Genomic DNA, 24,378 nt, shown 5'->3' with positions numbered 1-24,378 from the left:
ATGAACTGACTGCCTTAGGGCAGGAGGGGTGTCACAGAGAAAGAGTAGGACCCAAACTCCTTCTTCTGTAGAATGGTGTTAAAAACAAAAGTTCTCACATTGAATATTTGTGGTGTTCAACAAATATTGGTTCTGTGTCAGTCTACCATGACATGGATTTCTGACTCAATTTCCCAGATGTATACATGTAGGTGAAGGCAATTTTTCTGTCCTTCATTATGAGCTGAAAAATGTACAGCAAGTGAAAGAAAACAAACAAAAAACTAACAAGATTTAAAGTTGTATTAGAGCTGGTCATTGAGCTGAGGCATGGGTTTTCACCCTGGAATTATCTAGTCTGTACTGCAAATTTGGTCACTGCCTTCTTTCAGAGCCTAGACAAATCGGGATGCTTGCCTCCACACTTTCGTAGCCCCAAACTAATTCTAGGACATTCAGTCATTAAAATAGCAACCACTTGTGGAAAAAACACTGCCAATCTTCACTTTTGCTGTAAAACTAAATACGACAGTTTCCAGGAAACTGGTACTAACCAATACCAACAAATTGTTTTTGCCTCTGCCTGCCTGAGGAAACAGTCACATGGAAATTATATGCCAATTGCTAACTTTTTAGTAGGTCTGAGAAGAATAATCTTAGCCAAAATCACACAGATGTGATTGGGGAGAAGTATGTGGGGGGTAGGGGGAGCATGTGTGTGTGAGAAGGAAGTATGTGTTGGGGGGGAGTATGTGCATGAGGGGGGAGTATGTGTGTGAGGGGGGAGTATGTGTGTGAGGGGGAGTATGCGTGTGGGGGAGTATGTGTGTGGGAGTGAGGGTTGTATGTGCATGTGAGGGGAGTATGTGTGCTGGGGGAGTATGTGTGTGAGGGGGGAGTATGTGTGTGGGGGGAGTATGTGTATGGGGGGAAGTATATGTGTGTGAGGGGGAGTATGTGGGGGGGAAGTATGTGTGTGAGGGGGGAGTATGTGTGTGAGGGGGAGTATGCGTGTGGGGGAGCATGTGTGTGGGAGTGAGGGTTGTATGTGCATGTGAGGGGAGTATGTGTGCTGGGGGAGTATGTGTGTGAGGGGGGAGAATGTGTGGGGGAGTATGTGTTTGGAGGGGGAGAGTGTGGGGGGGAGAGTATGGGGGGGAGTATGTGTTTAGGGGGGGGGTTGGGACTTTCTTGGCGCTTAGTAACCCTATGAGACTGAATGCCACCATTGGAACAAAAGGGTCAGAGATACAACAGGTTTCTGGAACATTCTTGAAGAAATGATTGCAGGAGAGTTTGGCCCCATGGTTGGGCTTCCTCTCCTCTGTTCGGATACCTGTCTGATTGACATTTGGTGCCCTTGGAACTTCCAGAAAGTCTAAGAAACAGAGCACTCAGGATAAACAAACTGGTCCTTAAGCCATTTGTGGTTGCTCTGCACTTTCTGGGCTCCAAATCCAAGCTCAGGGCAGTGGAAGGTATATCCACAGCTGAGTGACAAGTCTTAGTCTGACATGAGACAATTTCTGGTGACAATGCTCATCCCTAGAAAAGATTCCCTCACTAGAGAGCTTGTCAAACTTATTCTGAGGCAACTAAAGGACAAATAAAATGGTCAAGACATGTTTAGTCTTTCCTTTCACCATTTAGAAAGAAATCTAGTCAGGTTTGGTGGAGATACGTTAGCAGGGGATACAAAGGGATCACATCTTCCATGTGAAGACACCAGCCCTCTCTAAAGGCTCCTGCTGCCCAGAATACAATGTCATCCCAAGAGGAGTGGCATAGCAGAGAACTCTGTTAATATGCCAGCATCCCCCCTCTCAAGGGATCACAGCCTTTATATCTGTCTATTAATTCAGCGAAAAGGCCAGTGTCATTCCAGAAAGTCCATGTTCTAATGACCTTATTACAACTTCCTCAACAAAATTAGACCCTGACATTCTTTGATAAATGTATCCATAAAATCTCTGCTTAATCTTATCAACCAGCTGCTGTCTATCAATGTCTCATAAATGTTGAGATTTCTGCTTCCAACCTAATGGTGCATTCACTTCTTAATAGTTGCTGTCATTATCTAGGGACACCAAAATTACTTGATTGGCCTGCCAAAATCACCTCATTATTTATTTCCTACTGAATTCCCAAGGTTGTCAATTCTATTTTTATATAAGTTTCTAAGGGTCTAAGAAAGACAGGGAAATAAGATTGTAAGGTTAAAGGTGTCAACAGAAGTTCAGCTTTCTGACATGATGGTTGTAGAGGATAACCAAGTCCCAGATGTGTACCTTTGGTGATAATTGCAGGTATGGAGCATAGGAGAAGTTTGTCAGGGTCAATAAACAGAACAGTGACTTTTTAACAAATCACTTCTCATCGTAAACAACAACGTGGGTGGGGCCAGGCAGCCTGAGGGGCCAGTGGGTTCTGGCCCACATGGGTGCTTTCAGGTGGGTCTTCCCCAGAGAGCTCTCAACAAGGGCCCAACGCCAAAGGGCCTCTATGCTGATTAAGCTGCTTTCCACCCTTTGCTATTGCATTATGATTCACAATTTAGGTTGTCTGCCTGTTAGAGTCAGACAACTGAAAGAACAGCCACCACCGCCCAGGGCTCAGCGGCCCTGCAGCAGGCAGACTGGGACAGAAGTCGGCATCATGGGCATGCTGAGGAACCACACAAGTCCCAATGGACTTGTATGAAAGTACAAGAGGGGAAGCTGACTTCCTTTGTTATCTGTTCATCTTCACTACTCCACTATCCTTATAAATTAGTTCCAGGACCCAGGCAGAGAGAACTGTAAACAACTTTAGACTCCTACCTGATGTCTGTGTAGTGTATGGCCAACCAGTCCTTACTGCCTGCCACATAACTCTTGCTTGCAGAAATTTCAAAGTGTCAGCTGCTGCCCCCAACCCTCAGCCCCATCCCAAAGGAAAGCATCTAGTCAGGAAGGCATGGTGATTCTAGTTTCTGACAGTCCCCATCTGCGATCCAGGTTTTTGACAATCCCTGACATGCAGTCCAGGGCCAACTAGGAGAGGACAATACCTCCAAAGGCCTCTGCGTCCCCTCATTTGTCTCTACCACAGAGCCACATCAGACTAAAAAAAGTTATGACACAATTTTTGAAGCATTGTCACAGAAGGAAAACTTGTGCTAGGAAATGGAGAGTATTTTGCCCTTTTGTTACAAAAGCTTTCACCCTCAAATCCAAAAGGAGAGTCCAACTCCTGTTACCCTGCTGGGTAGGATTTTGGAGTGCCAGAGGCTAACCACCTCCACTCCAGCCCAGTCTGAGATCTGCAACATATCTCCCCATCCCTTCGTCTATTTCCTACCATGTGTTCATTCTGTCTCTCCTGACTAGAAAACCAATCACTGTGAAGGCAAGGACCAATTGCTCTCGCCTGTTCATCTCCATCACCTCGTGTGCCCAGAACCATGCTGCACATAGATAGTGCCCCAGAGGACTTGTGACAAAAATACATAAGGACTCTGTGCAGGTCTCCCTTTGTGAACTGCATATAAGCTTTTTAGAGTCAGTCGAGGTTCTTTTAAGTTTCCCCTTAGGGAAGTGCCTGAGGCCCTATGTGCCAGGCGCTGTTTTGCTTTGCACATAGTAATTCATTCCTTATGACAACCTTATGTAGTAACTACTATTTTATTCTTGTTGTTACAGATGAATAAACTGAGACACAAGGTGATTAAGTAACTTGCCAAAAACTATGGAGTAGTGATTTAAACCTAGGCTCTCCAGCTTCAGAGACCTCCCCTTACCTCTGCACACATGTGCTCACTCATGCGTGCATACACACATGCACATATGCACACACACATATACCCACACACCCATCAGCCTCCCACCCATCCCATTCAGTTACATCAGCACCATTACAATCTTCAGTGCTGATGTAAACATTTTAGCTGCTAATTAATGTTAGAATTGACTTAAGATCTTTAGAGTTAGTTGGCAAGGCTCTTCTAGAAGGTAGGAATAAACACCATATGACAAACACCACTCCTTCCTTTTCTCTCCCTGGAAGCCCTACCGCTGAAACCCCAGTGTTACTCAGCCTCTCCTCAGCCCCCAGGATGATGGGTGGATTCACATGGTAATGTAAGACCATGATTAGAAACTCCTAGGGAACATTCTCCACCTCAAAGAAAGGGAGATTCCTGAGCCATAGGTTAGATCTTTTTAATAACATTTTTGTAGGCAGCATTCTGAGGAAACTGCCACTTATCTCTCTAAAATATGAAAGCCACTCCAGCCTTGAAGATGTCTCTTTACAGAATACTTGATCCAAACGTTGTCTCCATCGAGCTTCCCAACTAGTACACTGGTCCCTTGCTTGAGGCCACTGGCACGTGGCAACGAGTGAGGCTGGCATTCAGTGAGAGGACTCTAAAGGCACAGACAGTGGGGGAGATGCTGGAAACGTTCTGTTTGTGCGCAGTGCCGTTCTCTTTGCGCGTGGCGCAGACTGGCCTGTTTCTGTGAGCATGTGGCCACCAGGTCCAGTCAATGCTCACACTTGGGGTTAGGGCAAAGAGCCTGGTGCCATGGAACACAGAGGTGTGCCAACCAGTAAAAGCAGGTATCCAACCCTGTGGGCTCATGAAAGCAGTTCATTTGGAGCTAATTCAGGAGTGCTACTCAGTTATTCCTACATTCAGACACAGGCAGTCCCTGGGTTACAAACAAGATAGGTTCCGTAGGTTTGAAAATTTTTAAGTATTTATTATGTTAAGACAAACATCTAAGTTGTATTTAATAGGCACATATACGTGTTCCAACTTACATACAAAAACAACTTAAGAACAAATCTATAGAACCTATCTCGTTCATAACCCAAGGACTGCCTATATTTCCCAAAGTAAAAGAAAGTTTGGAGCCAGGCTTAGCTATTACAAGTTTGGATTTCCTGATATGTTCTTAGCTCATATGGTCCAAGTAATGACAGAGCTGCCAAGCTCGTATTTCAGACTAATGAGGCCAAGGCCTAGATCTCCTGAAGCTCTACCATCTTTTTTCACACCTCTGCTGTTACCAAAGCCAGCTTTAATGATTCCCCAGCTCAGAGCTGCTGCCAGGTAGTGTTTGACTTTTCTCCTTTCTTTTTGGCTCCCCTGGTGGCCTTGTGAAAGGAGGTTTGCCCCAGTGTAATCTGCTTCAAAAATTACCTCTGTGAAACAATAAGAAACGTCACCTAAAAAAGGAAAAGAAAAAAAAAAGCCACTGAAACAATTTGATCTTGTCTGACTTATATCACAGTTTGATCAGTTAAAAAGAGGCATTCAAGGCCAAAAGAAAAATAGGAAAGGCACATCAATTTCTAACCTCACTTTTCACTCCCTACATCCTAGATCAAGTGCAAACTGAGCCCAAGATAATCTTCCAAATCATTGCAGGGCCTTATCAGAGTTTTTTCTTATGGTTTGCCACAAATATTGTAATTTTTACAGATGTATTTTCTGCCAGAAAATAAAAGCTTGAAGGAAGCAATAAAGAGAACATTAAATTCCTCAAAGCAGTTCTTCCAGGGAATCCTGAGCCTAGCCTGGGTACAGCAGCATGCAGTGCCTCACCCACCTGAGAAGATGAAGATAGGCCCCACATCCTCATCCAGGTAGTTACTGGAAAATGCTACATAGAAAACACTAACAAAGGACCAGGGAAACTTAGCCATCAATCCCTTACGAGCTGTCTATCGCTGTGTTCCCCATCTTTTTTCTGATATTTCTAGGGCCCCGCTTGGACACACAGAACTCATATCCCTTGCCCTGCCCTCAACCCTCCCTCTCCCATGGCCCCTTCCAACTCTGCGGTCATCCTCCGTCTTCCTGCGCCTCTCACCACTGCACCATCGAGAACACAGGAACAAGAAACAATGTGATGACTCTTTAAGGATGTGGATACACCAAAGTGTCCCAATGTCCTGGTTGGGAAACTGGGCTCCAAGACACCATCACAGTCAAGTGAAAATTCAAACTTGCTATTTGAAATCATCTAACTCAAAATGAGATATGACTTAATTCCATTTTTTTTACTTAATTTAAATGAGATATTTTATTTACCCTTACATTAATCACTGTATTCTAAATGTATCACATCTACTTATGGCTAAAAATAATCTACCATTCCTATATTTTAAATAATAAAGTAAAACATTACAAAGAGGAAGCCATTTCTAAGATGCTGTGGGCCCCATAGTTTTCCAGAAAACATCTTTTTCCATTTCTAGCGCCATATGATGGTTTGATAATGCAGGTGACTCCAAATCAGTGTTTTCCCAGCACAAGCAGGGGTTCCCAATGTCAACTTGAAATGCAATTTTTTTAAAAAACATAAAAACTACCTTTTAAAAAATGTCAATAGTTAGGTTCAATGGCATGAAAGCCATAATAAATCATGTTACACTAATAACTAGCATAACTAAAGTGGGTGATTACCATGCTGAGCACACTGTCAAGCCATGTGATTTATGAATATTATGTTGAACACAGTCATATGAGAGAAATTTTATCTGGAGAAACCCTATACTTGATCTTCTACTGAACCAATACTCTGCCTTCTGGTCAACATGTTCCTCTAGGGATCCTGAATGAGGCAGGATGTGGACATCAGCTAACCAGTCACTGGCTATAAGTGATCATCTGCCCTGGAGAAGGAACTGAGCACATAAAAGGCTTCCCTCTTTGTGCCTGACATCAATATACTTGGGTGAGGGGGGAAGAATTGATGCTTAGATGAGGATATTGGCAGTGATCTGCAAGAGACTCAAGTGAGATTATTAACAGGGGTCAGCAAAGGCTCACAGTGCAATCCCCAATTTAGTCCTTAAAGATCTAAGTGGCCTTTGGATGGCATGCCAGGGATAGAGAAGATGTGACCAATACTCGCTCCCGAACAGGGCACCTTCTGGATCATTTCAGGCTCCCATGCAATGGCACAAGTTAGTTATGTACTAGACCACAAGGAAAATCTCAGTATGGTTTAATGTTCTATCAGAGCAGCTATGATCTGTGCTCATAGTTCAATAAAATTAAATTTTCTAAAAGCAGAAAAAAAGTCCTATATGTCTGGCAACTAAATAGCCTCACAATTAAAAATAAAATAAAAAAGGAAGTTATAAAGTATTTAATAACTGAATATCAATGAAAAGGCTCCATGTCAAAATTCACAGGAACAGCTGAAGAGGTACTTAGCAGGAAATGTACAGCTTTAAATAAATTTACCAGATATAAGAAATACTGGAAACAAATTAAGCACAAAACTCAAGAAAATATACAAAAGAGCATTCACATCCATGTGCGTGAGGGGAGCTATGCTGCCAAAGCGTAACATGGTGACATGTCAGTGCGTTCTACTCCAGTGGTTTTCAACCGCCAGTCCGTGGAACAGTGTCAGTCCACCAGAAATTGTGTGCTGGTTCACCAGAGTTAACCACCCTGATCACTAAATCCTCTAAAGAAGAAAAAGTGAAGTTGGTAGAAAATAGCTTGGTCAAGCAGCATCTCACAGAAAATATGAGAGAAAATGTCCCTGGGTTCAGTCAGCAGTTTCTGCCCAAGACCTGATTCCACATTTGGCAAAAGCAATGTTTTAAAGAGAGAGGCATGTGTGCACCTGGGTCATCCAGTTTAAACAGTCTTGTATGTATTTTGTTTCCAGCTAGGACGAACCCTGAGGAGCCCTTTTATGAAATTTGTGGCCCATGCAGTTTCCTTTACAATCTTCTTGGGATTATTAGTTGTGAATGCATCAGACCGCTTCGAAGGCGTCAAAACCCTGCCCAATGAAACCTTCACAGACTACCCGAAGCAGATCTTCCGAGTGAAGACTACGCAGTTCTCCTGGACAGAAATGCTCATCATGAAGTGGGTGTTAGGTAAGCAAATCACTATTATGTATCCTCTCCTCCCCTAAGTGTAATAGAACATTGTTAAACTCTGACTTCTGAACCTCCTTCTCCTTGAGTGCACTCTTAGCAGATAAAATGGTGAGTGGATAACCAACACGGAAGTCAAAGTCAATTTCCCTATGTGCTGCTGTGTAGGATGCACAGACCTGTAGTATAATCCCAATTTTGAAAGGAGATGTTGGGGAAAATCCATTATGTACTTTTCATTAGGGTGTATTGAACATGATTGAAAGTGGCTTTGCATAGAAAAAAAATACTATTTGCTCATTTAAATACAGTCTCCTAGAAGCTTAGGAAATCAGGTTGTGCTTCTGAAACAGTATAAATTGTGTAGCTGACGAGTATTTTTGCTATCACTGAATACTGATATATAGTAGAATCTTAGTGATTAATATGAATCTAAAAAGTTAGGAAAATAACATTTTCTCATTATTTGTGTTTAATGAATACAATGAAGCTGTGAAATTCCTCTCTGTGGTGACACCTTGTGCTGCCAAGGCCTCCACTGAATTGCCAAGGATCTTGTTCCCATTCTCCACTGACTATCCAGCTAAGAAAGGCTATCTCACTTCTGCCCAACTCAAAAAAACCATTACTTGCAGAATACAAACAAGATAAAATACAACTGGCAATGGCTAAAATTATACGTGACAAAATGTGTTATAGATATTTCTAACACAGAAAACTTCAAAGTTGGTTAAAAAATTAGACTTGGTAGGGAAAAATAAAAATCACAAAAGCTATTATCAGTAATATTGTATCTAATCAAAACCTGATCAGTAAGTTATGAGATTTAGCTATTATTAAAAAGATAACAAAAAATAAATGTTGGTGAGGATATGGAGAAATAGGAACACTCATAACACTGTTGGTGGGACTGTAAATTGGTGCAGCCACTATGGAAAATAGTAAGTGTTTCCTCAAAAAATTAAAAATAGAACTATCATATGACCCAGCAATTCCAATTCTGTGTATTTATTTGAAGTAATCCAAAACACTAATTCAAAAAGACATGTTTTTGAAAATAACCAAGATGTACAAACAACCTAGGTATCCATCAAAAGATAAAAATGTGCTATGTTTGTGTTTGTGTGTCTGTGTGTGTACAGTGAATTGTAACTCAGCCATTTTAAAAAAAAATAATGAAAACTTGGCCTTGGCCAGTTGGCTCAGTGGTAGAGCATTGCCCCAACATGTGGATGTCCCCGGTTCGTTTCCCAGTCAGGGCACACAGGAGAAGCAACCATCTGCTTCTCCACCCCTCACTCTCAACCTTCTCTTTCTCTTTCTCTCTCTCTCTCTCTCTCTTCCTCCCCCGCAGCCATGGCTCAATTTGGTTCTAGCACATTAGCCCTGAGCATTGAGGATGGCTCCGTGGAGCCTCTGCCTCAGGCACTAAAAATAGCTCAGTTGCCCAGCAACAGCCCAAAATTGGCAGAGCATTGCTGGTAGGGGGTTTACCGGGTGGATCCCAGTCAGAGCACATGCAGGAGTCTGTCTCTCTGTCTCCCCTCCTCTCACTTAAAAAAAAAAAAGAGTGAAAACTTGCCATTTGTGATACTGGATGGACTTAGAGGGAACTATGTTTAATGAAATAAGTCAGTCAGAGAAAAAGAAATGCCATATGATTTCACTTATATGTAGAAGCTAAAACACAAAACTAACAACAACACAGAAACAGACTCATGGACACAGAGAACAAACTGATGGTTGCCAGATGGGACGCGGGTGGGGGAATGGGCAAACAGGGTGAATGCACTAAGAAGGGCAAACTGCCAGTTATAAAACAGTCACGGGGAAATAGGTGCAGCATAGAGAGTAGTCAATAATAGCTTAATAAAAATGTATGAACACCGATTGTTAGAATTAATCACAGTGATTACTAAGGTATATAAACACCTAATCACTATATTATATACCTGAAACTAACATAATATTGTATCTCAACTATAATTAAAAATAAATTTTAAAATAAATTGCTAGATTTATATCAGAAATATTTGAATTTGATGAGAATGTTCTGAGTAAAACAAAACTGAAGATAGAAAAGACTGAAAATTTTAAGCAATATCAAAATTTGATCAATTAATTAAACTGCATTTCTGATATTTACCCCAGCCCAGGTTTGCTTTCATGACAAAATTTCAATGTTGTCATAATTTTTGTTACATTTTTCACAAACATTGAGTGAAAATATATTCAGGGTTGATGTGCCTGTGCCATCAATTAACAAAATCACGAAAGAACAAACACATGAAAAGAGAGCCCAACATACAGCCCATGTTAATTACACGTAGCCTAAGAGAGTCACAGGCGCTGAACCATTGGAGAGGATCCTTCAAAACGGCCAAGCTGAGATCAACTGGGAATATGGTCTAAACTGGACCTCTCAATAAGCAGAGGGAAATGAGAACAGTCCGATCCAAAGAGCAGAGGCAGAAAAGCACACCTTGTGTCCTAAGGCCTTGTAATCAACTGGCAAGTCTGCAACCAAAGGCTCATTTAGTGGAGTCATTGGCATTAAAGTTGGACATCCTGTTGCAGACTGAGTTCTGTGGCCTCATTTTCACAGTTCAATGTATCCTGATTCTCCTTAGTATACTCGGCACTTTGCATGGACTAAATGTTTATGTCCCTAAAATTTCATCTTAAAATAATGTTAAAGTTCTAATTCCAAAATGACAGTATTAGGAGGTGGGGCCTTTGGGAAGTGATTAGGTCATAAGGGTGGAGTCCTCATGAACAGGATTAGTGCCCTCATAAAAGATAACCCAGAGTGCTCTCTTACCCCAAGAGGGTCCTCACCAGAACCCAAACATGATGGCAACCTCCAGAACTGTAAGAAATAAACTTCTGTTCTTCATAAGCCACTCTGTCTGTGGTACGTACTTTGCTGTAGCAACCAAAACTAAGACTCAGTTTTAATAAAAAACAAAAAATCACATTAGGTTTATGGCCTCAGCAGGACTATAAACACTTTACCCACTGCAATAGGAGGGAAGTGTAGGGCACAGCACAGGTGGCTTGGTAATGTTGTATTGGAACAGCAAGAAACAGATGTCTTGCCACACACACAATCAAGAAGCCGAATTAAGAAATCAGGGAGTGGCCCTGGCCAGTTGGCTCAGTGGTAGAGCGTCAGCCTGGCATGCAGGAGTCCCAGGTTCGATTCCTGGCCAGGGCACACAGGAGAAGCACCCATCTGCTTCTCCACTCCTCCCCCTTTCCTTCCTTTCTGTCTCTCTCTTCCCCTCCTGCAGCCAAGGCTCCATTGGAGCAAAGTTGGCCCGGGCGCTGAGGGTGGCTCTGTGGCCTCTGCCTCAGGTGCTAGAATGGCTCTGGTTGCAACAGAGCAACGCCCCAGATGGGCAGAGCATCATCCCCTGGTGGGCATGCCGGGTGGATCCCAGTCGGGCACATGCGGGAGTCTGACTGCCTCCCCGTTTCCAACTTCAGAAAAATACAAAAAAAAAAAGAAAAAGAAAAGGAATTAGGGAGTCTTTATTAGCTAGCTGCGCAAGTGCACAGAGACCTAAGTCTTTCAACTCAATGCGGTCCCGACTACAGTCTGGGACAAGCTTTTAAAGACAAAATTACATACTGACTGAGGAATGGGGAGGAGAGGAAACATAGCAGTAGGACAAAGCAGTGAAACAAGCTTTCTTACAACGTTTATTTATAGGGTTAATCCAGGGAGAAACTTTCTGAGAATACCTGCAACCTTGCAAAGCCAGCCCAAGGCCACAGGCTGGGAGACTGGCCTCAAGGCCAAGAATATGGAGTCTTTTTAGAAAAGTTAAGCCCTGCCAAAAGTCTCTTTGTTTTAGAGAAAGTAAGTACTGCCAAAAATTATTCATGCTAAGGGCCTTTCTTTTCTATATTTCAGTAGATGCAGTGGTGAGAGCAATGTGGAAATTTGTTGGGATTATTTCTATGTTCTCAATTTTTTTAAATAAGTATTCTAAAGCTATTAACCCTTATATTATACATCAGGCACTGTGCAGATACTAGGGAAGCAGCGATAAAATAAGACTAACATTATCTTATCCCTAAATATCTTCTGGAGTATTTTAATTACTATAAAATAATATATAATAATAACACCATCTGAGAGAGAAGTTTGAGCACTGTGTTCCTGGTCTTCTTTGAGCTAGCACTACCTAAGGTCCACAGTCTGAGCACTCTCTGCTCACACATGAACAGGCTGACACGGTCTCAGCCCCACTGATGGAATCTGCAGTTCCACTCTTGGCCACCACAAAGAACATCATGGATCAAATGGAAACATGCAACACAGTTCTTTCCTCCTGTGATGTGTCACACTCATAAACAATCTTTTGGACAGACTGGCTATAAACCCCATCACCACCTCAATCATTATTCCTCTCTACCAGAAGCAGCCCTGGAGCTAAAGAAAACCTTAGGACCCTAACAAGTTAGCCTGCTCCTTTAAGAAATGGCAAGGTTGACCAGGTATCCCTGCTTCCGCCCTTCCCACCCCCATGCCTATATTCTCAGTACAGGGGCTAGAGTGATGCATTTTAAATGCAATCAGGTTTGTCACTTTTTGCCTCAAACTCATCAGTGGCTTCCCATCTTCCTAAAAGTGATGATGTCGATATAATGGTCTACTAAGCCCTCCACCTCTCCACCACGTCTCTGTGACCTCATCTCCTACTACTTTCCACCTCATGGTTTCTCCCCACTGGCTTCCTGCTTCACACTGTTTTTGTCTCAGAACCTTGGGTTGGGCTGCCCCCTCCGCCCGAGAGTTCTTTCTGAGGTAGCTGTCTGGCTCACTCCCTCACCTCCTCAGGTCTTTGCTCTGAAGTCTCCTTCTCAAAGTGAGGCCTTTTAAACAAACCTTTGCAGAATAGGAAGTTCCTCAAGCCACATTGTCCTCTTAGTTTAGGCCTCCTTCTCTTTGTCTTCCTAGCAGTTCATACCTCTGACAACACATGCTTTCATTTCCCGTCTGTCTCAATATTAATATTTCTGTAATCATACAAACATGTAGTTGACTCTTCCATCTTCTGTTAGCCCTCTCTGCATGTGGCCATGTGGTTTTCCCAACAACTTCTTTCAATGGCCAGAGTGTGAAGATACTCTTACTTTCCCAAGCCCCTACTCCTGCTGGGCGTGAAGGATGTTCCTCTCTGCCGTCCAGCTCTATGGATGGGTCAGATCCAATTAGAAAGATATTCTTCCTTTAATCCCGCAGCTTCACTTGATTACCAGGAGAATTTTGATAAAATTCTAGATTGTCAATGCAGGAGATTCAAGGCATAAGCAGAAGAGGTGGGGACCATAAAGAGACTAACACTTACCTAGAGGTAGAAGAAAAACCAGAACACAACATCAAGGGAGCCAAGAGCAGAGTGTGACTGAGGACAGAAGGATACATTCGCTACTAGATGTGTGTTCTGCAGAGCTGTCAGGTGAGCTGCTTTGAGGAGGACTAAATGAACCACAGACCATCACTCCTTCCGTCCTGGAGAACTCCTTCCATCGTGGAGAACTTCTTACATCAGTTCATTCCATAAGTACCTATCTTTCTTGCTGGCATCATGAGCAGCTGTACTGGGGTAGCTAAAAGAGCTCATAATAAAGCTTTTCAACTGGAGACTGTGGTTCTAGATACAGAGATGACTATGTAACAAACAACATTAGAGGCTTCCAGAAAGCCATTGAGCCTGAAGAGCAGGAAGCTCTCCACAATGCATGCCAGTTCTCCATCCAGGAACAGAATCATGCCATGAAGACTCCTTTAACACTACTCTTAGGGAGAACCTAGCAGTTTTCTTAAACAAATGCCCTAGTACTGAAAGCTCAAGTGATAGAGTGAACCGGAGATGCCAGCTCAGTGAGAAAACACACCCGAGGCGCAGAAAGAGCTTGGGAATGAATGCGAGGAAACCTAGTCCGACTGTGTCCCTTCCTCCTTGGTGGCTCCGTCTGTCTAAATTTGTGTTCACATGTGTAAAATGTGAGGGTCAAGCTGCTCCCTCACCCGCCCACCCAAGATTATAAGTCTTTGAGGGCAGTGCTAAGACTTACCTCCAGATCACACATCTACGTTGGGGCAAGACTAAAATTATAAAATTATATGGGCTGGGTTCTTCACCTGATTCGTTCTTTTGATGGTTTCATTTATTTATTTAGACAAGATTTCCAAGCAGAAATCTTAGACTACTCTAACCAATTTGCCAAGTGTTCTCCCAGCAAGTCAGACCGTGTTTCTGCTCTGATGTCACTTCACTAACTGCCTGGGCAAAGGCCAGCCTCCAGTGCCATGCCCTCACCCTAAACCACAGCGAGCCTCTCACGATCCCCCCACTTCCATGGCTCTGACTTGGACCACCTTGCCAGCCCCTCTCCCAAACCTAGCTAACTCCTGGTTCCTCATACCAAGTGTTACCTCCTCCATGAATTCACTCCTTCATTCAGTCAACAGATAAATATTGTACCAGACACTCAGCTAAGTCAAATAAGTATAACGCAGATTGCTCTTAACCCTTTGTCTCCAAAAGCAGTCTCCTGGACATTTTTTCTTACATCTGTTACTCTGTAGCACTATTTATAGACACATCTATCTCCAGCACTGAACTTGCTAGGAAGGGATGTCATCTTCCGGGTTGCTGCACCCTCAGAATGGTGTCTTACACAGAGGTGGTGCTCGACAATGCCTGGTGAGTGGGTAAGTTCCTGACCATAGAGTAAGCTGTGCCGGTAGAGGCCACGGTGGGTGACAGACAGTGGAGAGCAAGGGTCCTAGACTGCTGGTGAAACTTTATAGACAACATTCTTGCCATCTTGCACATGAGTTTTCACCTGTAAAGTGGAGATGATTATAGTAGCTACCTATCAGGCTATCAGGAAGACTCAGGGTTAGCAGAGTATTCAACACAGGGCCTAGCACCTAGCAATAACTGTCAGCTACTAAGATCAGAAGAGAGGACCTGGCCAGTTGGCTCAGTTGCAGAGCACTGGCCTGGTGTGTTCAATTCCTGGTCAGGGCACACAGGGGAAGCAACCATCTGCTTCTCCATCCCTCCCTCTCCCCCTTCCCTCTCTCTCTCTTTCTCTCTTCCCCTCCTACAGCCATGACTTGATTGGTTTCAGCACCTCAGCCCAGGGAACTAAGGATGGCTCCAGGAAGCCTCTGCCTCAGGTGTTAAAAACAGCCTGATTACGAGCATGGCCCCAGATGGGCAGAGCATTAGCCACAGACAGGGTTGCCAGGTGGATCCCAGTCGGGGCGCATGCAGGAGTCTGTCTCTCTATCTCCCTTCTCACTTTGAAAAGAAGAAAAAAATAAATCATAAGAGGATGGGGAGTTTTGTTAAAAAATCTTTCAATCTATTAATACTGTCTTCCTGTCAGGAAAACAAATGAATCCTGAGTGTGCCTGAGGCTGAATCTGCTGCAAAGGACCTGCCACTGAGATAGTGATTGGATATCAGGGCTGAGGGCTGAAAACTTCCCGGCATCCTGTCCATTCTGTGAGTTCACAGAACATCCATGTCCTGGCCCAATGATGAGAGGCTGAGCTGAAAGAACAGACAGGCCTTCCAGGAGGGGGTAGGGAAGAAGTCTGCTCTACCTGGGCCCTGGGACAATGTAGAGGAAGTGCAGGGGAGCGTGGTCATTCAAGGAATGTGCACATTTCTGCCTGACTCAGCCAGAATTTTGAAGGATGATTTGTTCTGAACAGCATCTGAGGCAGGCTTGGGAGTGAACCGCCATTTAACTGTCAAGCTCCACCTCAGAAGCCTGCAGGCCGTCACTCCAAACCTGCCCAAAGGAAGCTACTCATTGCCCCCAAGGCTTCAGAGCATTTCCCAGTCAGTTCCTGCCAGCTACCCTCATTAATTATCAGTGCCCTTGTTCTCTGGGCTCTAGGCTTCCCCGAGTGAAGGGGATTTTGCCTGAAGGAGGCTCCAATAACCAGCAAGCATCCTCACCCCCAGGATCCCTGGACTCTAAACACTCCTCTGATTGACATGCTGGAGGCAAGAAGCCATGAGGCTCAGCTTAGATACAAAATGCTGAACCACCCTCAGCACCTTGGAAGGGAGGACCTACTTTCACTCACTAAAGTGCTTAATTTCACACATTTCTTTTTTCATTAAACGTTCCTGCTGCTCAAACCCTTGGGTCCATGCTACTTTCACTCATGGCCTAGGAATAATTTAAATTAGTCTGGGTGAGTTAATATTCAAATCTAGGAAGACTAATGTGGGCATCTGAGCATGGAGGAAGTGATTTGCAATGCCCAATGAGCAACTCCATACTGATCAGAAAAGTGAGTTTTCTGCAAATAATTTGCATTTCAGATTCATAGAGCTTTTAACACTTCAAATTACCCCCAAATCTAAAGAAAATCAAAGGACTTATCCAAGGTCACACACCTAGGACGTGGCCAAACTAGAACTTGAACCCAGGGCTTCCTGAATTAAAGTCAGCAATAGCACTAAGTGATCGCCTGTGCCCAGTTAAAAGCAGTTCCATTAAGACATTAGAAATTTTAATCTGGGGGTAGAGGAAAGCAACAAAGATTTCTTCCAGCCTGGAATGGCTTTTCTAATCTTTTCTAAATATCTATTTGGACAAGCAGAGATGGGAGTAAATCTCAGTGTTAAGAAAATTATTACTTCACTGAATTACCACACAAATTTTGAAAGGATAAACTTGACAAGTGAGGCTTTTTTAAGAGAAAAAGAAAGGCAAGGGCAGAAGGGGGTGGTGTCTTGTAAACAGACTTGCAATGTTTTGGGATATTTCCTGTTGTGGGGACTCCAATTTCATACAGACACACAAATCTTAGACTCTATTTCATCAAACAAAGCCACGATTTTCCTAAACAGCTGCTCTCAAATTACTTTTCTCCTCAAAAAACATTTACTTTCAAATCCTTTTATTTGATGGGCCATTCTCACCAGAAAACAAAAAATTTTGATTAAAAAAGACCCTGGACTGAGTCCCAGAGCAGTGATCAGCTTATCACTCAAATTCAACCAGATGTGGGCCTGTGACCAAGTCAGCCACACCTCAGCCTCTAGGACCATTTATCTGCTCCTAGAATCATTCTTTACCACTGGCTTCTCAGGCAGCTGGGTCCTCAAAGGCCACTGTCTTATTATGTGGTTATCTGCCAGTGTGCTTGGGTTTGAGCTCAGAGGAAGATGTTCACCCATGCGCATTTATAAGGGAACAAAGGACAAAGTTGCAGGGGTAGATGAACTTCCACAAAGGCAAAGGGAAGAATGAGAATGGCTAAGACCGTGGAAAGCTGCAGCCTTTCAGGGATGGGAGAAGGATGCAGAAGAATGAAGGGTGCAGAAGAACAAAGGATGCTGAGGAGGAGCAGGAAGAGAGACAGAAGACACCTGGGAAGGCAGGCCATGTGTCTGATGCACAGGAGCAAGAGCGGTGTAAGAGGCGAGCCCTGTTAACACTTGGGAAGTGTGTGGTCAGCAAGCTGGAATTGTTACACTAACCAACCAGTTAGTGGTTCTTTTACCACATTAACCTCCTAAGTGTGCTTCCTAGCTGGGCACATTATAACTCTCTGTGCCTAATAAAACATTAGCGATAAAACTGAGATAATAATAGAAGCTACTTCATATGGTTATAGCAAAGACTAAAGGGAGTTAATATATACATACATCTCAAATAGTGCGCAGCACATACTAAGTGCTCAAAATGTTATTTCATGGTTAACTTTTAATAACCTAATCCAATTTTATTTTAGTAATCAGTGAAGATAAATGTAAAACAGCACTATTCAATTAAAATCTAGAGCAAAGCACAACATAAGCCACACTTTAAATTTTAAATTTTTCTAGTAGTCACATATGGGTGAAATTAACAAGTAATAAATTTTACTTAACCCAATATATCTAAATTATTATGATTACATGTGATTGATATGGCAAATGTTGAACTATTTCACTTTTTAGATTAAGTCTTTGAAACATGGTGTGCATTAACACTTACACAGCACCTCTCAGCAGGCCACAGTTCAAGTGCCCAGTTGTGCACATGTGATTAGTGGCTACTATTGGAAGGACATACACCAAATTGTTAGTCTAGGCCAGTGGTTCTCAAAGTTTTTGAAGTTGGGGTGCATTTAAAATCCTAAAATAATTGTAGGTGCACTATATACAAATTTCTGAGAAATATGTTATAATAATTAAGTCAAATATTAAAGAAAAAAATATAAAGTCCAAGCATGCTTTTATGGTAATTAAACAAAATAAATACAACAAAAGTAAATTTATTCTGACATTAAAAAACATTTTTATGTTACATTTTTTTGAGTTATGCTTTTTAGAATTCGTAAAAAAGAGGGGTTAAAAATAAAAAAACGATAAAAATGTTATCTTTTTATATATATATATAGATACATTCATAGTAAGATTTAGTAAATTTGGCAAGTCCCGACGCAAATATGTTAAGTTTTTTCATTCTTGTGTTTATAAGAAATATGAGCCTGATGTGTCCTAGCGATTTCTTCAATGTTTGGGCATATATTTGAAAGGCAAACTCTCATTTGCTCGTCAATACATTGAAGAATTCCTCTCTTTTTACTCTCAATTGTTTTGAGTGCAGAAAACCCCCACCATACATATCATTTTCACTTTACACCAAACAAAGGCTAGAAGAAATTTGCCTCCAGTCTTTCCGGGGAACATGGGGGGTAGTGTAAATAATCCAGCACCACAGCTTAACAGCCTTCTGAAACCTAATGAGGCAAGTGATGTGGGGGGGTTGGGCAGACTGTCAGCTTACAGCCAATTCCCCACACCTCTGTCCCCCCAAAATCTAACCTTCAAAAACCTTGTTGGTTTTTTGGTCCCCAACAGGCACATATTTCTCTGGAATACATAGGGCGCACCTGGAAATCTTCTAGGGCAGTGGTCCCCAACCCCCGGGCCGTGGACCGGTACCAGTCTGTGGGTCATTTGGTACCAGTCCGCAGAGAAAGAATAAATAACTTACATTATTTCCGTTTTATTTATATTTAAGTCTGAACGATGTTTTATTTTTTAAAAATGACCAGATTTTGGCCCTGGCCGGTTGGCTCAGCGGTAGAGCGTCGGCCTGGCGTGCGGGGGACCAGGGTTCGATTCCCGGCCAGGGCACATAGGAGAAGCACCCATTTGCTTCTCCACCCCCACCCCTCCTTCCTCTCTGTCTCTCTTTTCCCCTCCCGCAGCCAAGGCTCCATTTAAGCAAAGTTGGCCCGGGCGCTGGGGATGGCTCCTTGGCCTGTGCCCCAGGTGCTGGAGTGGCTCTGGACTCGGCAGAGCGACGCCCCGAAGGGGCAGAGCATCGCCCCCTGGTGGGCAGAGCATCGCCCCTGGTGGGCGTGCCGGGTGGATCCCGGTCGGGCGCATGCGGGAGTCTGTCTCTCCCCGTTTCCAGCTTCAGAACGGGAAAAAAAAAAAAATGACCAGATTTCCTGTTACATCCGTCTAAGACTCACTCTTGACGCTTGTCGGTCACGTGATACATTTATCCATCCCACCCTAAAGGCCAGTCCGTGAAAATATTTTCTGACATTAAACCGGTCCGTGGCCCAAAAAAGGTTGGGGACCACTGTTCTAGGGCTCACCAGTGCACCCTGGAGCACACTTTGAGAACCACTGGTCTAGGCAACAGGGCTGCCTCAGAAGTGGGGTGGGAAAACTATTAACATTCTATTTACATGCATTTACATAGTTTAATATGGAAAAATGAGGAAAGTCTTTAAAATCCAATAAATTATTTAAAGGCATTAAAAAGTCATAAAAGACTAAGAAAAAAGCTAGTAACTCAAAACAAACATGCACCAAAACAGTCATAGAAATAAAGAGGAGCCTGACCTGTGGTGGTGCAGTGGATACAGCGTTGACCTGGAACGCTGAGGTCACTGCTTTGAAACCCCAGGGGTTGCTGGTCAAGGCACATATGGGAGTTGATGCTTCCTGCTCCTTCCCCCACCACCTCTCTTCCTCTCCTGTCTAAAAGGAATAAATCTTAAAAAGAAAGAAAGAAAGAAAAATATTGCAGAAAGCACTCTAACCTGAAAGTCAGGAAAACTGGGTTCTAGATCACATGTGTGAGATCTTCAGAAAGGCCATCTGGACCTGCGTTTCCGTATATTTACTTCAGAAGTGGATGATTCCTTAAGACCTCCCGCTCTTAAAATGTGTAAGTAAGCCACTGGATTTCTCTTCCGTGGCCTGCAAGAGGCTATCAGTGGGTGAGAACTCTCTCCTCGCTTGTAGAGAAAAAGGAGCCACACGGCGAGGCACAAGAGAACCTGTCCTCACAGACTGAGGATCTGCTTATCCACAATCTGGCTTAGAAAATACGTTTCCGTTTATTACTGGCTATCCACCTTATCAGCGTCCAAGTTTTTATTTACCTTTGTCCCCAGCTCCCTCCGTGCCCCCTGTAGTCACAAATGCCAAGGACCTTTCTCCGTCTCCTGCAGGGATGATATGGTCCGAGTGCAAGGAAATCTGGGAGGAGGGGCCGCGGGAGTACATGCTGCACCTGTGGAACCTTCTGGATTTCGGGATGCTGTCCATCTTCATGGCCTCCTTCACCGCAAGGTTCATGGCCTTCCTGAAGGCCAGCGAAGCCCAAATGTACGTTGACCAGAATGTGCCACATGACACACTCCACAACGTCTCCCTTCCGCCAGAAGTGGCATATTTCACCTATGGTGAGTCAGCGCGCTCCTGCTCCTCTGCCTTCCGGCCCAAGCACTTCCAGGTTGTGGCCAGCGGCCCTTCCCTTGGCTGGTCCTGCAGCTTCTGATTTTTTTGTTCTTATGTTTCTTGCTTGGTGTTCGGTTTGTTTGTTTGTTTGTTTGTTTTGCAGCTGATTTGTAATGGCGGCTGTGGTCATCTAGATACGGACACAACCTTTGCCCCCCAAAAAGGTTTTAGTCGCTGCAGTACAAGCTGAGCTAGTTAGTGGCTAGGAGAAACGAATCATTTTATGTTAGGAAGGATGGATTTGTTTGGGAAAGGCTCTTGGAGCCTTTCTATGGTAGTCTTTTTTTTTTTAAAATAAAGATCTCATTTTTGATGCAGATGCAAGAGTTTTTTTTCCTTCTATGTTAGATCCCCGTGTTTTGTGCAAAGATAAGTTATGGTTTCTCTGTTTAAAAGTTATTTTCTCGTGGCAAGGTAATGTTTTCAGTGATACCTCAATTCTTTCAAACCACAAGGCCATACGTACAGTGAGGTACTAGATTGAAAATTTAGGAATAATAGTAACAGCATCCATGTATCGGGGACCTACCAAGTGCCATGAACTGTGTAAACATTTTACACCATAAATTGCAATCCTTGCAATAATCCTGCATAAAAGGGTCTTTTTTAGTCCCTATTTTATACATGAAAAAAAAAACAGGTTTTTAAGGCAGGGCTCATGATGTTCCCATAAATACAAATTACCTTGGGTTGCAAGGGATTCTGGCCCAACATGAATTGAAAACCATGCAGAAGGCATAGTGGTTATGTTCTCAGGCTTTGGAGTTTAGAGAGATCTGAATTCAAACCTATTTCTGTAGCTTACTGTGAAACCTTATTTATTTAACTTTTCTCAGCTTCTATTTTCTTATAAAAAACTGGAATAAAATGTGTGTTAAAAAGTTTGTTTTGAAGATTAAATAAGAGTGCATACAAAGAATTTTGTACTATATTCTGAAAATATTAAATGCTAAGTAAGTAGTAATAGTCAGTAACATTCTACCTCTTGGGTCATTTTCTTTTTTTTTTTTTTTTTTATAATTTTATTTTTTTAATGGGGTGACATCAATAAATCAGGATACATATATTCAAAGATAACAAGTCCAGGTTATCTTGTCGTTCAATTATGTTGCATACCCACCACCCAAAGTCAGATTGTCCTCTGTCACCTTCTATCTTGTATTCTTTGTGCCCCTCCCCACCCCCTATCCCTCTCCCATTCCCCCCTCCCCCCGTAACCACCACACTCTTATCAATGTCTCTTAGTTTCACTATTATGTTCCACCTACGTATGGAATAATACAGTTCCTGTTTTTTTCTGATTTACTTATTTCGCTTCGTATCATGTTATCAAGATCCCACCATTTTGCTGTAAATGTTCCGATGTCATCATTTCTTATGGCTGAGTAGTATTCCATAGTGTATATGTGCCACATCTTCTTTATCCAGTCATCTATTGATGGGCTTTTTGGTTGTTTCCATGTCCTGGCCACTGTGAACAATGCTGCAATAAACATGGGGCTGCATGTGTCTTTACGTATCAATGTTTCTGAGTTTTGGGGGTATATACCCAGTAGAGGGATTGCTGGGTCATAAGGTAGTTCTATTTTCAGTTTTTTGAGGAACCACCATACTTTCTTCCATAATGGTTGTACTACTTTACATTCCCACCAACAGTGTATGAGAGTTCCTTTTTCTCCACAGCCTCTCCAACATTTGCTATTACCTGACTTGCTAATAACAGCTAATCGAACAGGTGTGAGGTGGTATCTCATTGCCGTTTTGATTTGCATTTCTCTAATAGCTAAAGAAGATGAGCATCTTTTCATATATCTGTTGGCCATTTGTATCTCTTCCTGGGGGAAGTGTCTAATCATATCCTCTTCCCATTTTTTTATTGGATTGTTTGTTTGTTTGTTATTGAGTTTTATGAGTTCTTTGTATATTTTGGATATTAGGCCCTTATCTGAGCTGTTGTTTGAAAATATCATTTCCCATTTAGTTGGCTTTCTGTTTATTTTGTTATCAGTTTCTCTTGCTGAGCAAAAACTTCTTAGTCTGATGTAGTCCCATTCATTAATTTTTGCCTTCACTTCTCTTGCCATTGAAGTCAAATTCATAAAATGCTCTTTAAAACCCAGGTCCATGAGTTGAGTACCTATGTCTTCTTCTATGTACTTAATTGTTTCAGGTCTTATGTTTAGATCTTTGATCCATTTTGAGTTAATTTTTGTACAGGGGGAGAGACTGTAGTCCAGTTTCATTCTTTTGCATGTGGCTTTCCAGTTTTCCCAGCACCATTTATTGAAGAGGCTTTCTTTTCTCCATTGTGTGTTGTTGGCCCCTTTATCAAAAATTATTTGACTATATATATGTGGTTTTATTTCTGGACTTTCTATTCTGTTCCATTGGTCTGAGTGTCTATTTTTCTGCCAGTACCATGCTGTTTTGATTGTCGTGGCCCTATAATAGAGTTTGAAGTCAGGTATTGTTATGCCCCCAGCTTCATTCTTTTTCTTTAGGATTGCTTTGGCTATTCGGGGTTTTTTATAGTTCCATATAAATCTGATGATTTTTTGCTCTATTTCTTTAAAAAAGGTCATTGGAAGTTTGATGGGAATTGCATTAAATTTGTATATTGCTTTGGGTAATATAGCCATCTTGATTATATTTATTCTTCCTAGCCAAGAACAAGGTATATTCTTCCATCTCATTATATCTTTTTCGATTTCCCTTAACAATGGTTTATAGTTTTCATTATATAAGTCCTTTACATTCTTTGTTATGTTTATTCCTAAGTATTTTATTTTTTTTGTTGCAATCGTGAAGGGGATTATTCTTTTGAGTTCCTTCTCAGTTGTTTCATTGTTGGCATATAGAAAGGCTATTGACTTCTGTATGTTAATTTTGTATCCTGCGACCTTACTGTATTGGCTTATTGTTTCTAGTAGTCTTTTTGTGGATTCTTTGGGGTTTTCGATGTATAGGATCATATCATCTGCAAAAAGTGATACCTTTACTTCTTCTTTTCCGATATGGATGCCTTTTATTTCTTTGTCTTGTCTGATTGCTCTGGCTAGAACCTCTAGTACCACATTAAATAAGAGTGGAGAGAGTGGACAACCCTGTCTTGTTCCTGATTTAAGGGGGAAAGCCTTCAGTTTAGTGCCATTTAATATGATGTTAGCTGATGGTTTATCATATATGGCCTTTATCATGTTGAGATATTTTCCTTCTATACCCATTTTGTTGAGAGTCTTAAACATAAAATTGTGTTGTGTTTTATCGAAAGCCTTTTCTGCGTCTATTGATAAGATCATGTGGTTTTTGTTCTTTGTTTTGTTGATATGGTGTATTACATTAACCGTTTTACGTATGTTGAACCATCCTTGAGATTCTGGGATGAATCCCACTTGATCATGATGTATTATTTTTTTAATATGTTGTTGTATTCGATTTGCTAGTATTTTGTTTAGTATTTTAGCATCTGTATTCATTAGAGATATTGGTCTGTAGTTTTCTTTTTTTGTGCCATCCTTGCCTGGTTTTGGTATGAGGGTTATGTTGGCCTCATAAAATGTGTTTGGAAGTATTGCTTCTTCTTCAATTTTTTGGAAGACTTTGAGTAGAATAGGAACCAAGTCTTCTTTGAATGTTTGATAAAATTCGCTGGTATAGCCGTCAGGGCCTGGACTTTTATTTTTGGGGAGGTTTTTAATGG

The 24,378-nt window shown here is 42.2% G+C and overlaps 1 protein-coding gene across 1 annotated transcript in view; it reads left to right on the top strand.

Moving 5' to 3' along the window:
• Positions 1–24,378, top strand: part of TRPC7 (transient receptor potential cation channel subfamily C member 7) — a 147,081-nt gene that overhangs the window by 76,960 nt on the left and 45,743 nt on the right. The window contains exons 5-6 of the mRNA XM_066277151.1: positions 7,656–7,872; positions 20,390–20,623. Of these exons, the coding sequence (XP_066133248.1) occupies positions 7,656–7,872; positions 20,390–20,623 (451 nt within the window). The remainder of the gene's footprint in view (positions 1–7,655; positions 7,873–20,389; positions 20,624–24,378) is intronic.

This window comes from Saccopteryx bilineata, chromosome 4 (genome assembly GCF_036850765.1).
Source record: "Saccopteryx bilineata isolate mSacBil1 chromosome 4, mSacBil1_pri_phased_curated, whole genome shotgun sequence".
Classification (NCBI taxonomy): domain Eukaryota; kingdom Metazoa; phylum Chordata; class Mammalia; order Chiroptera; family Emballonuridae; genus Saccopteryx; species Saccopteryx bilineata.
The sequence above is the reverse complement of the archived record's forward strand: the minus strand, read 5'-3'. Positions and strand labels throughout refer to the sequence as shown.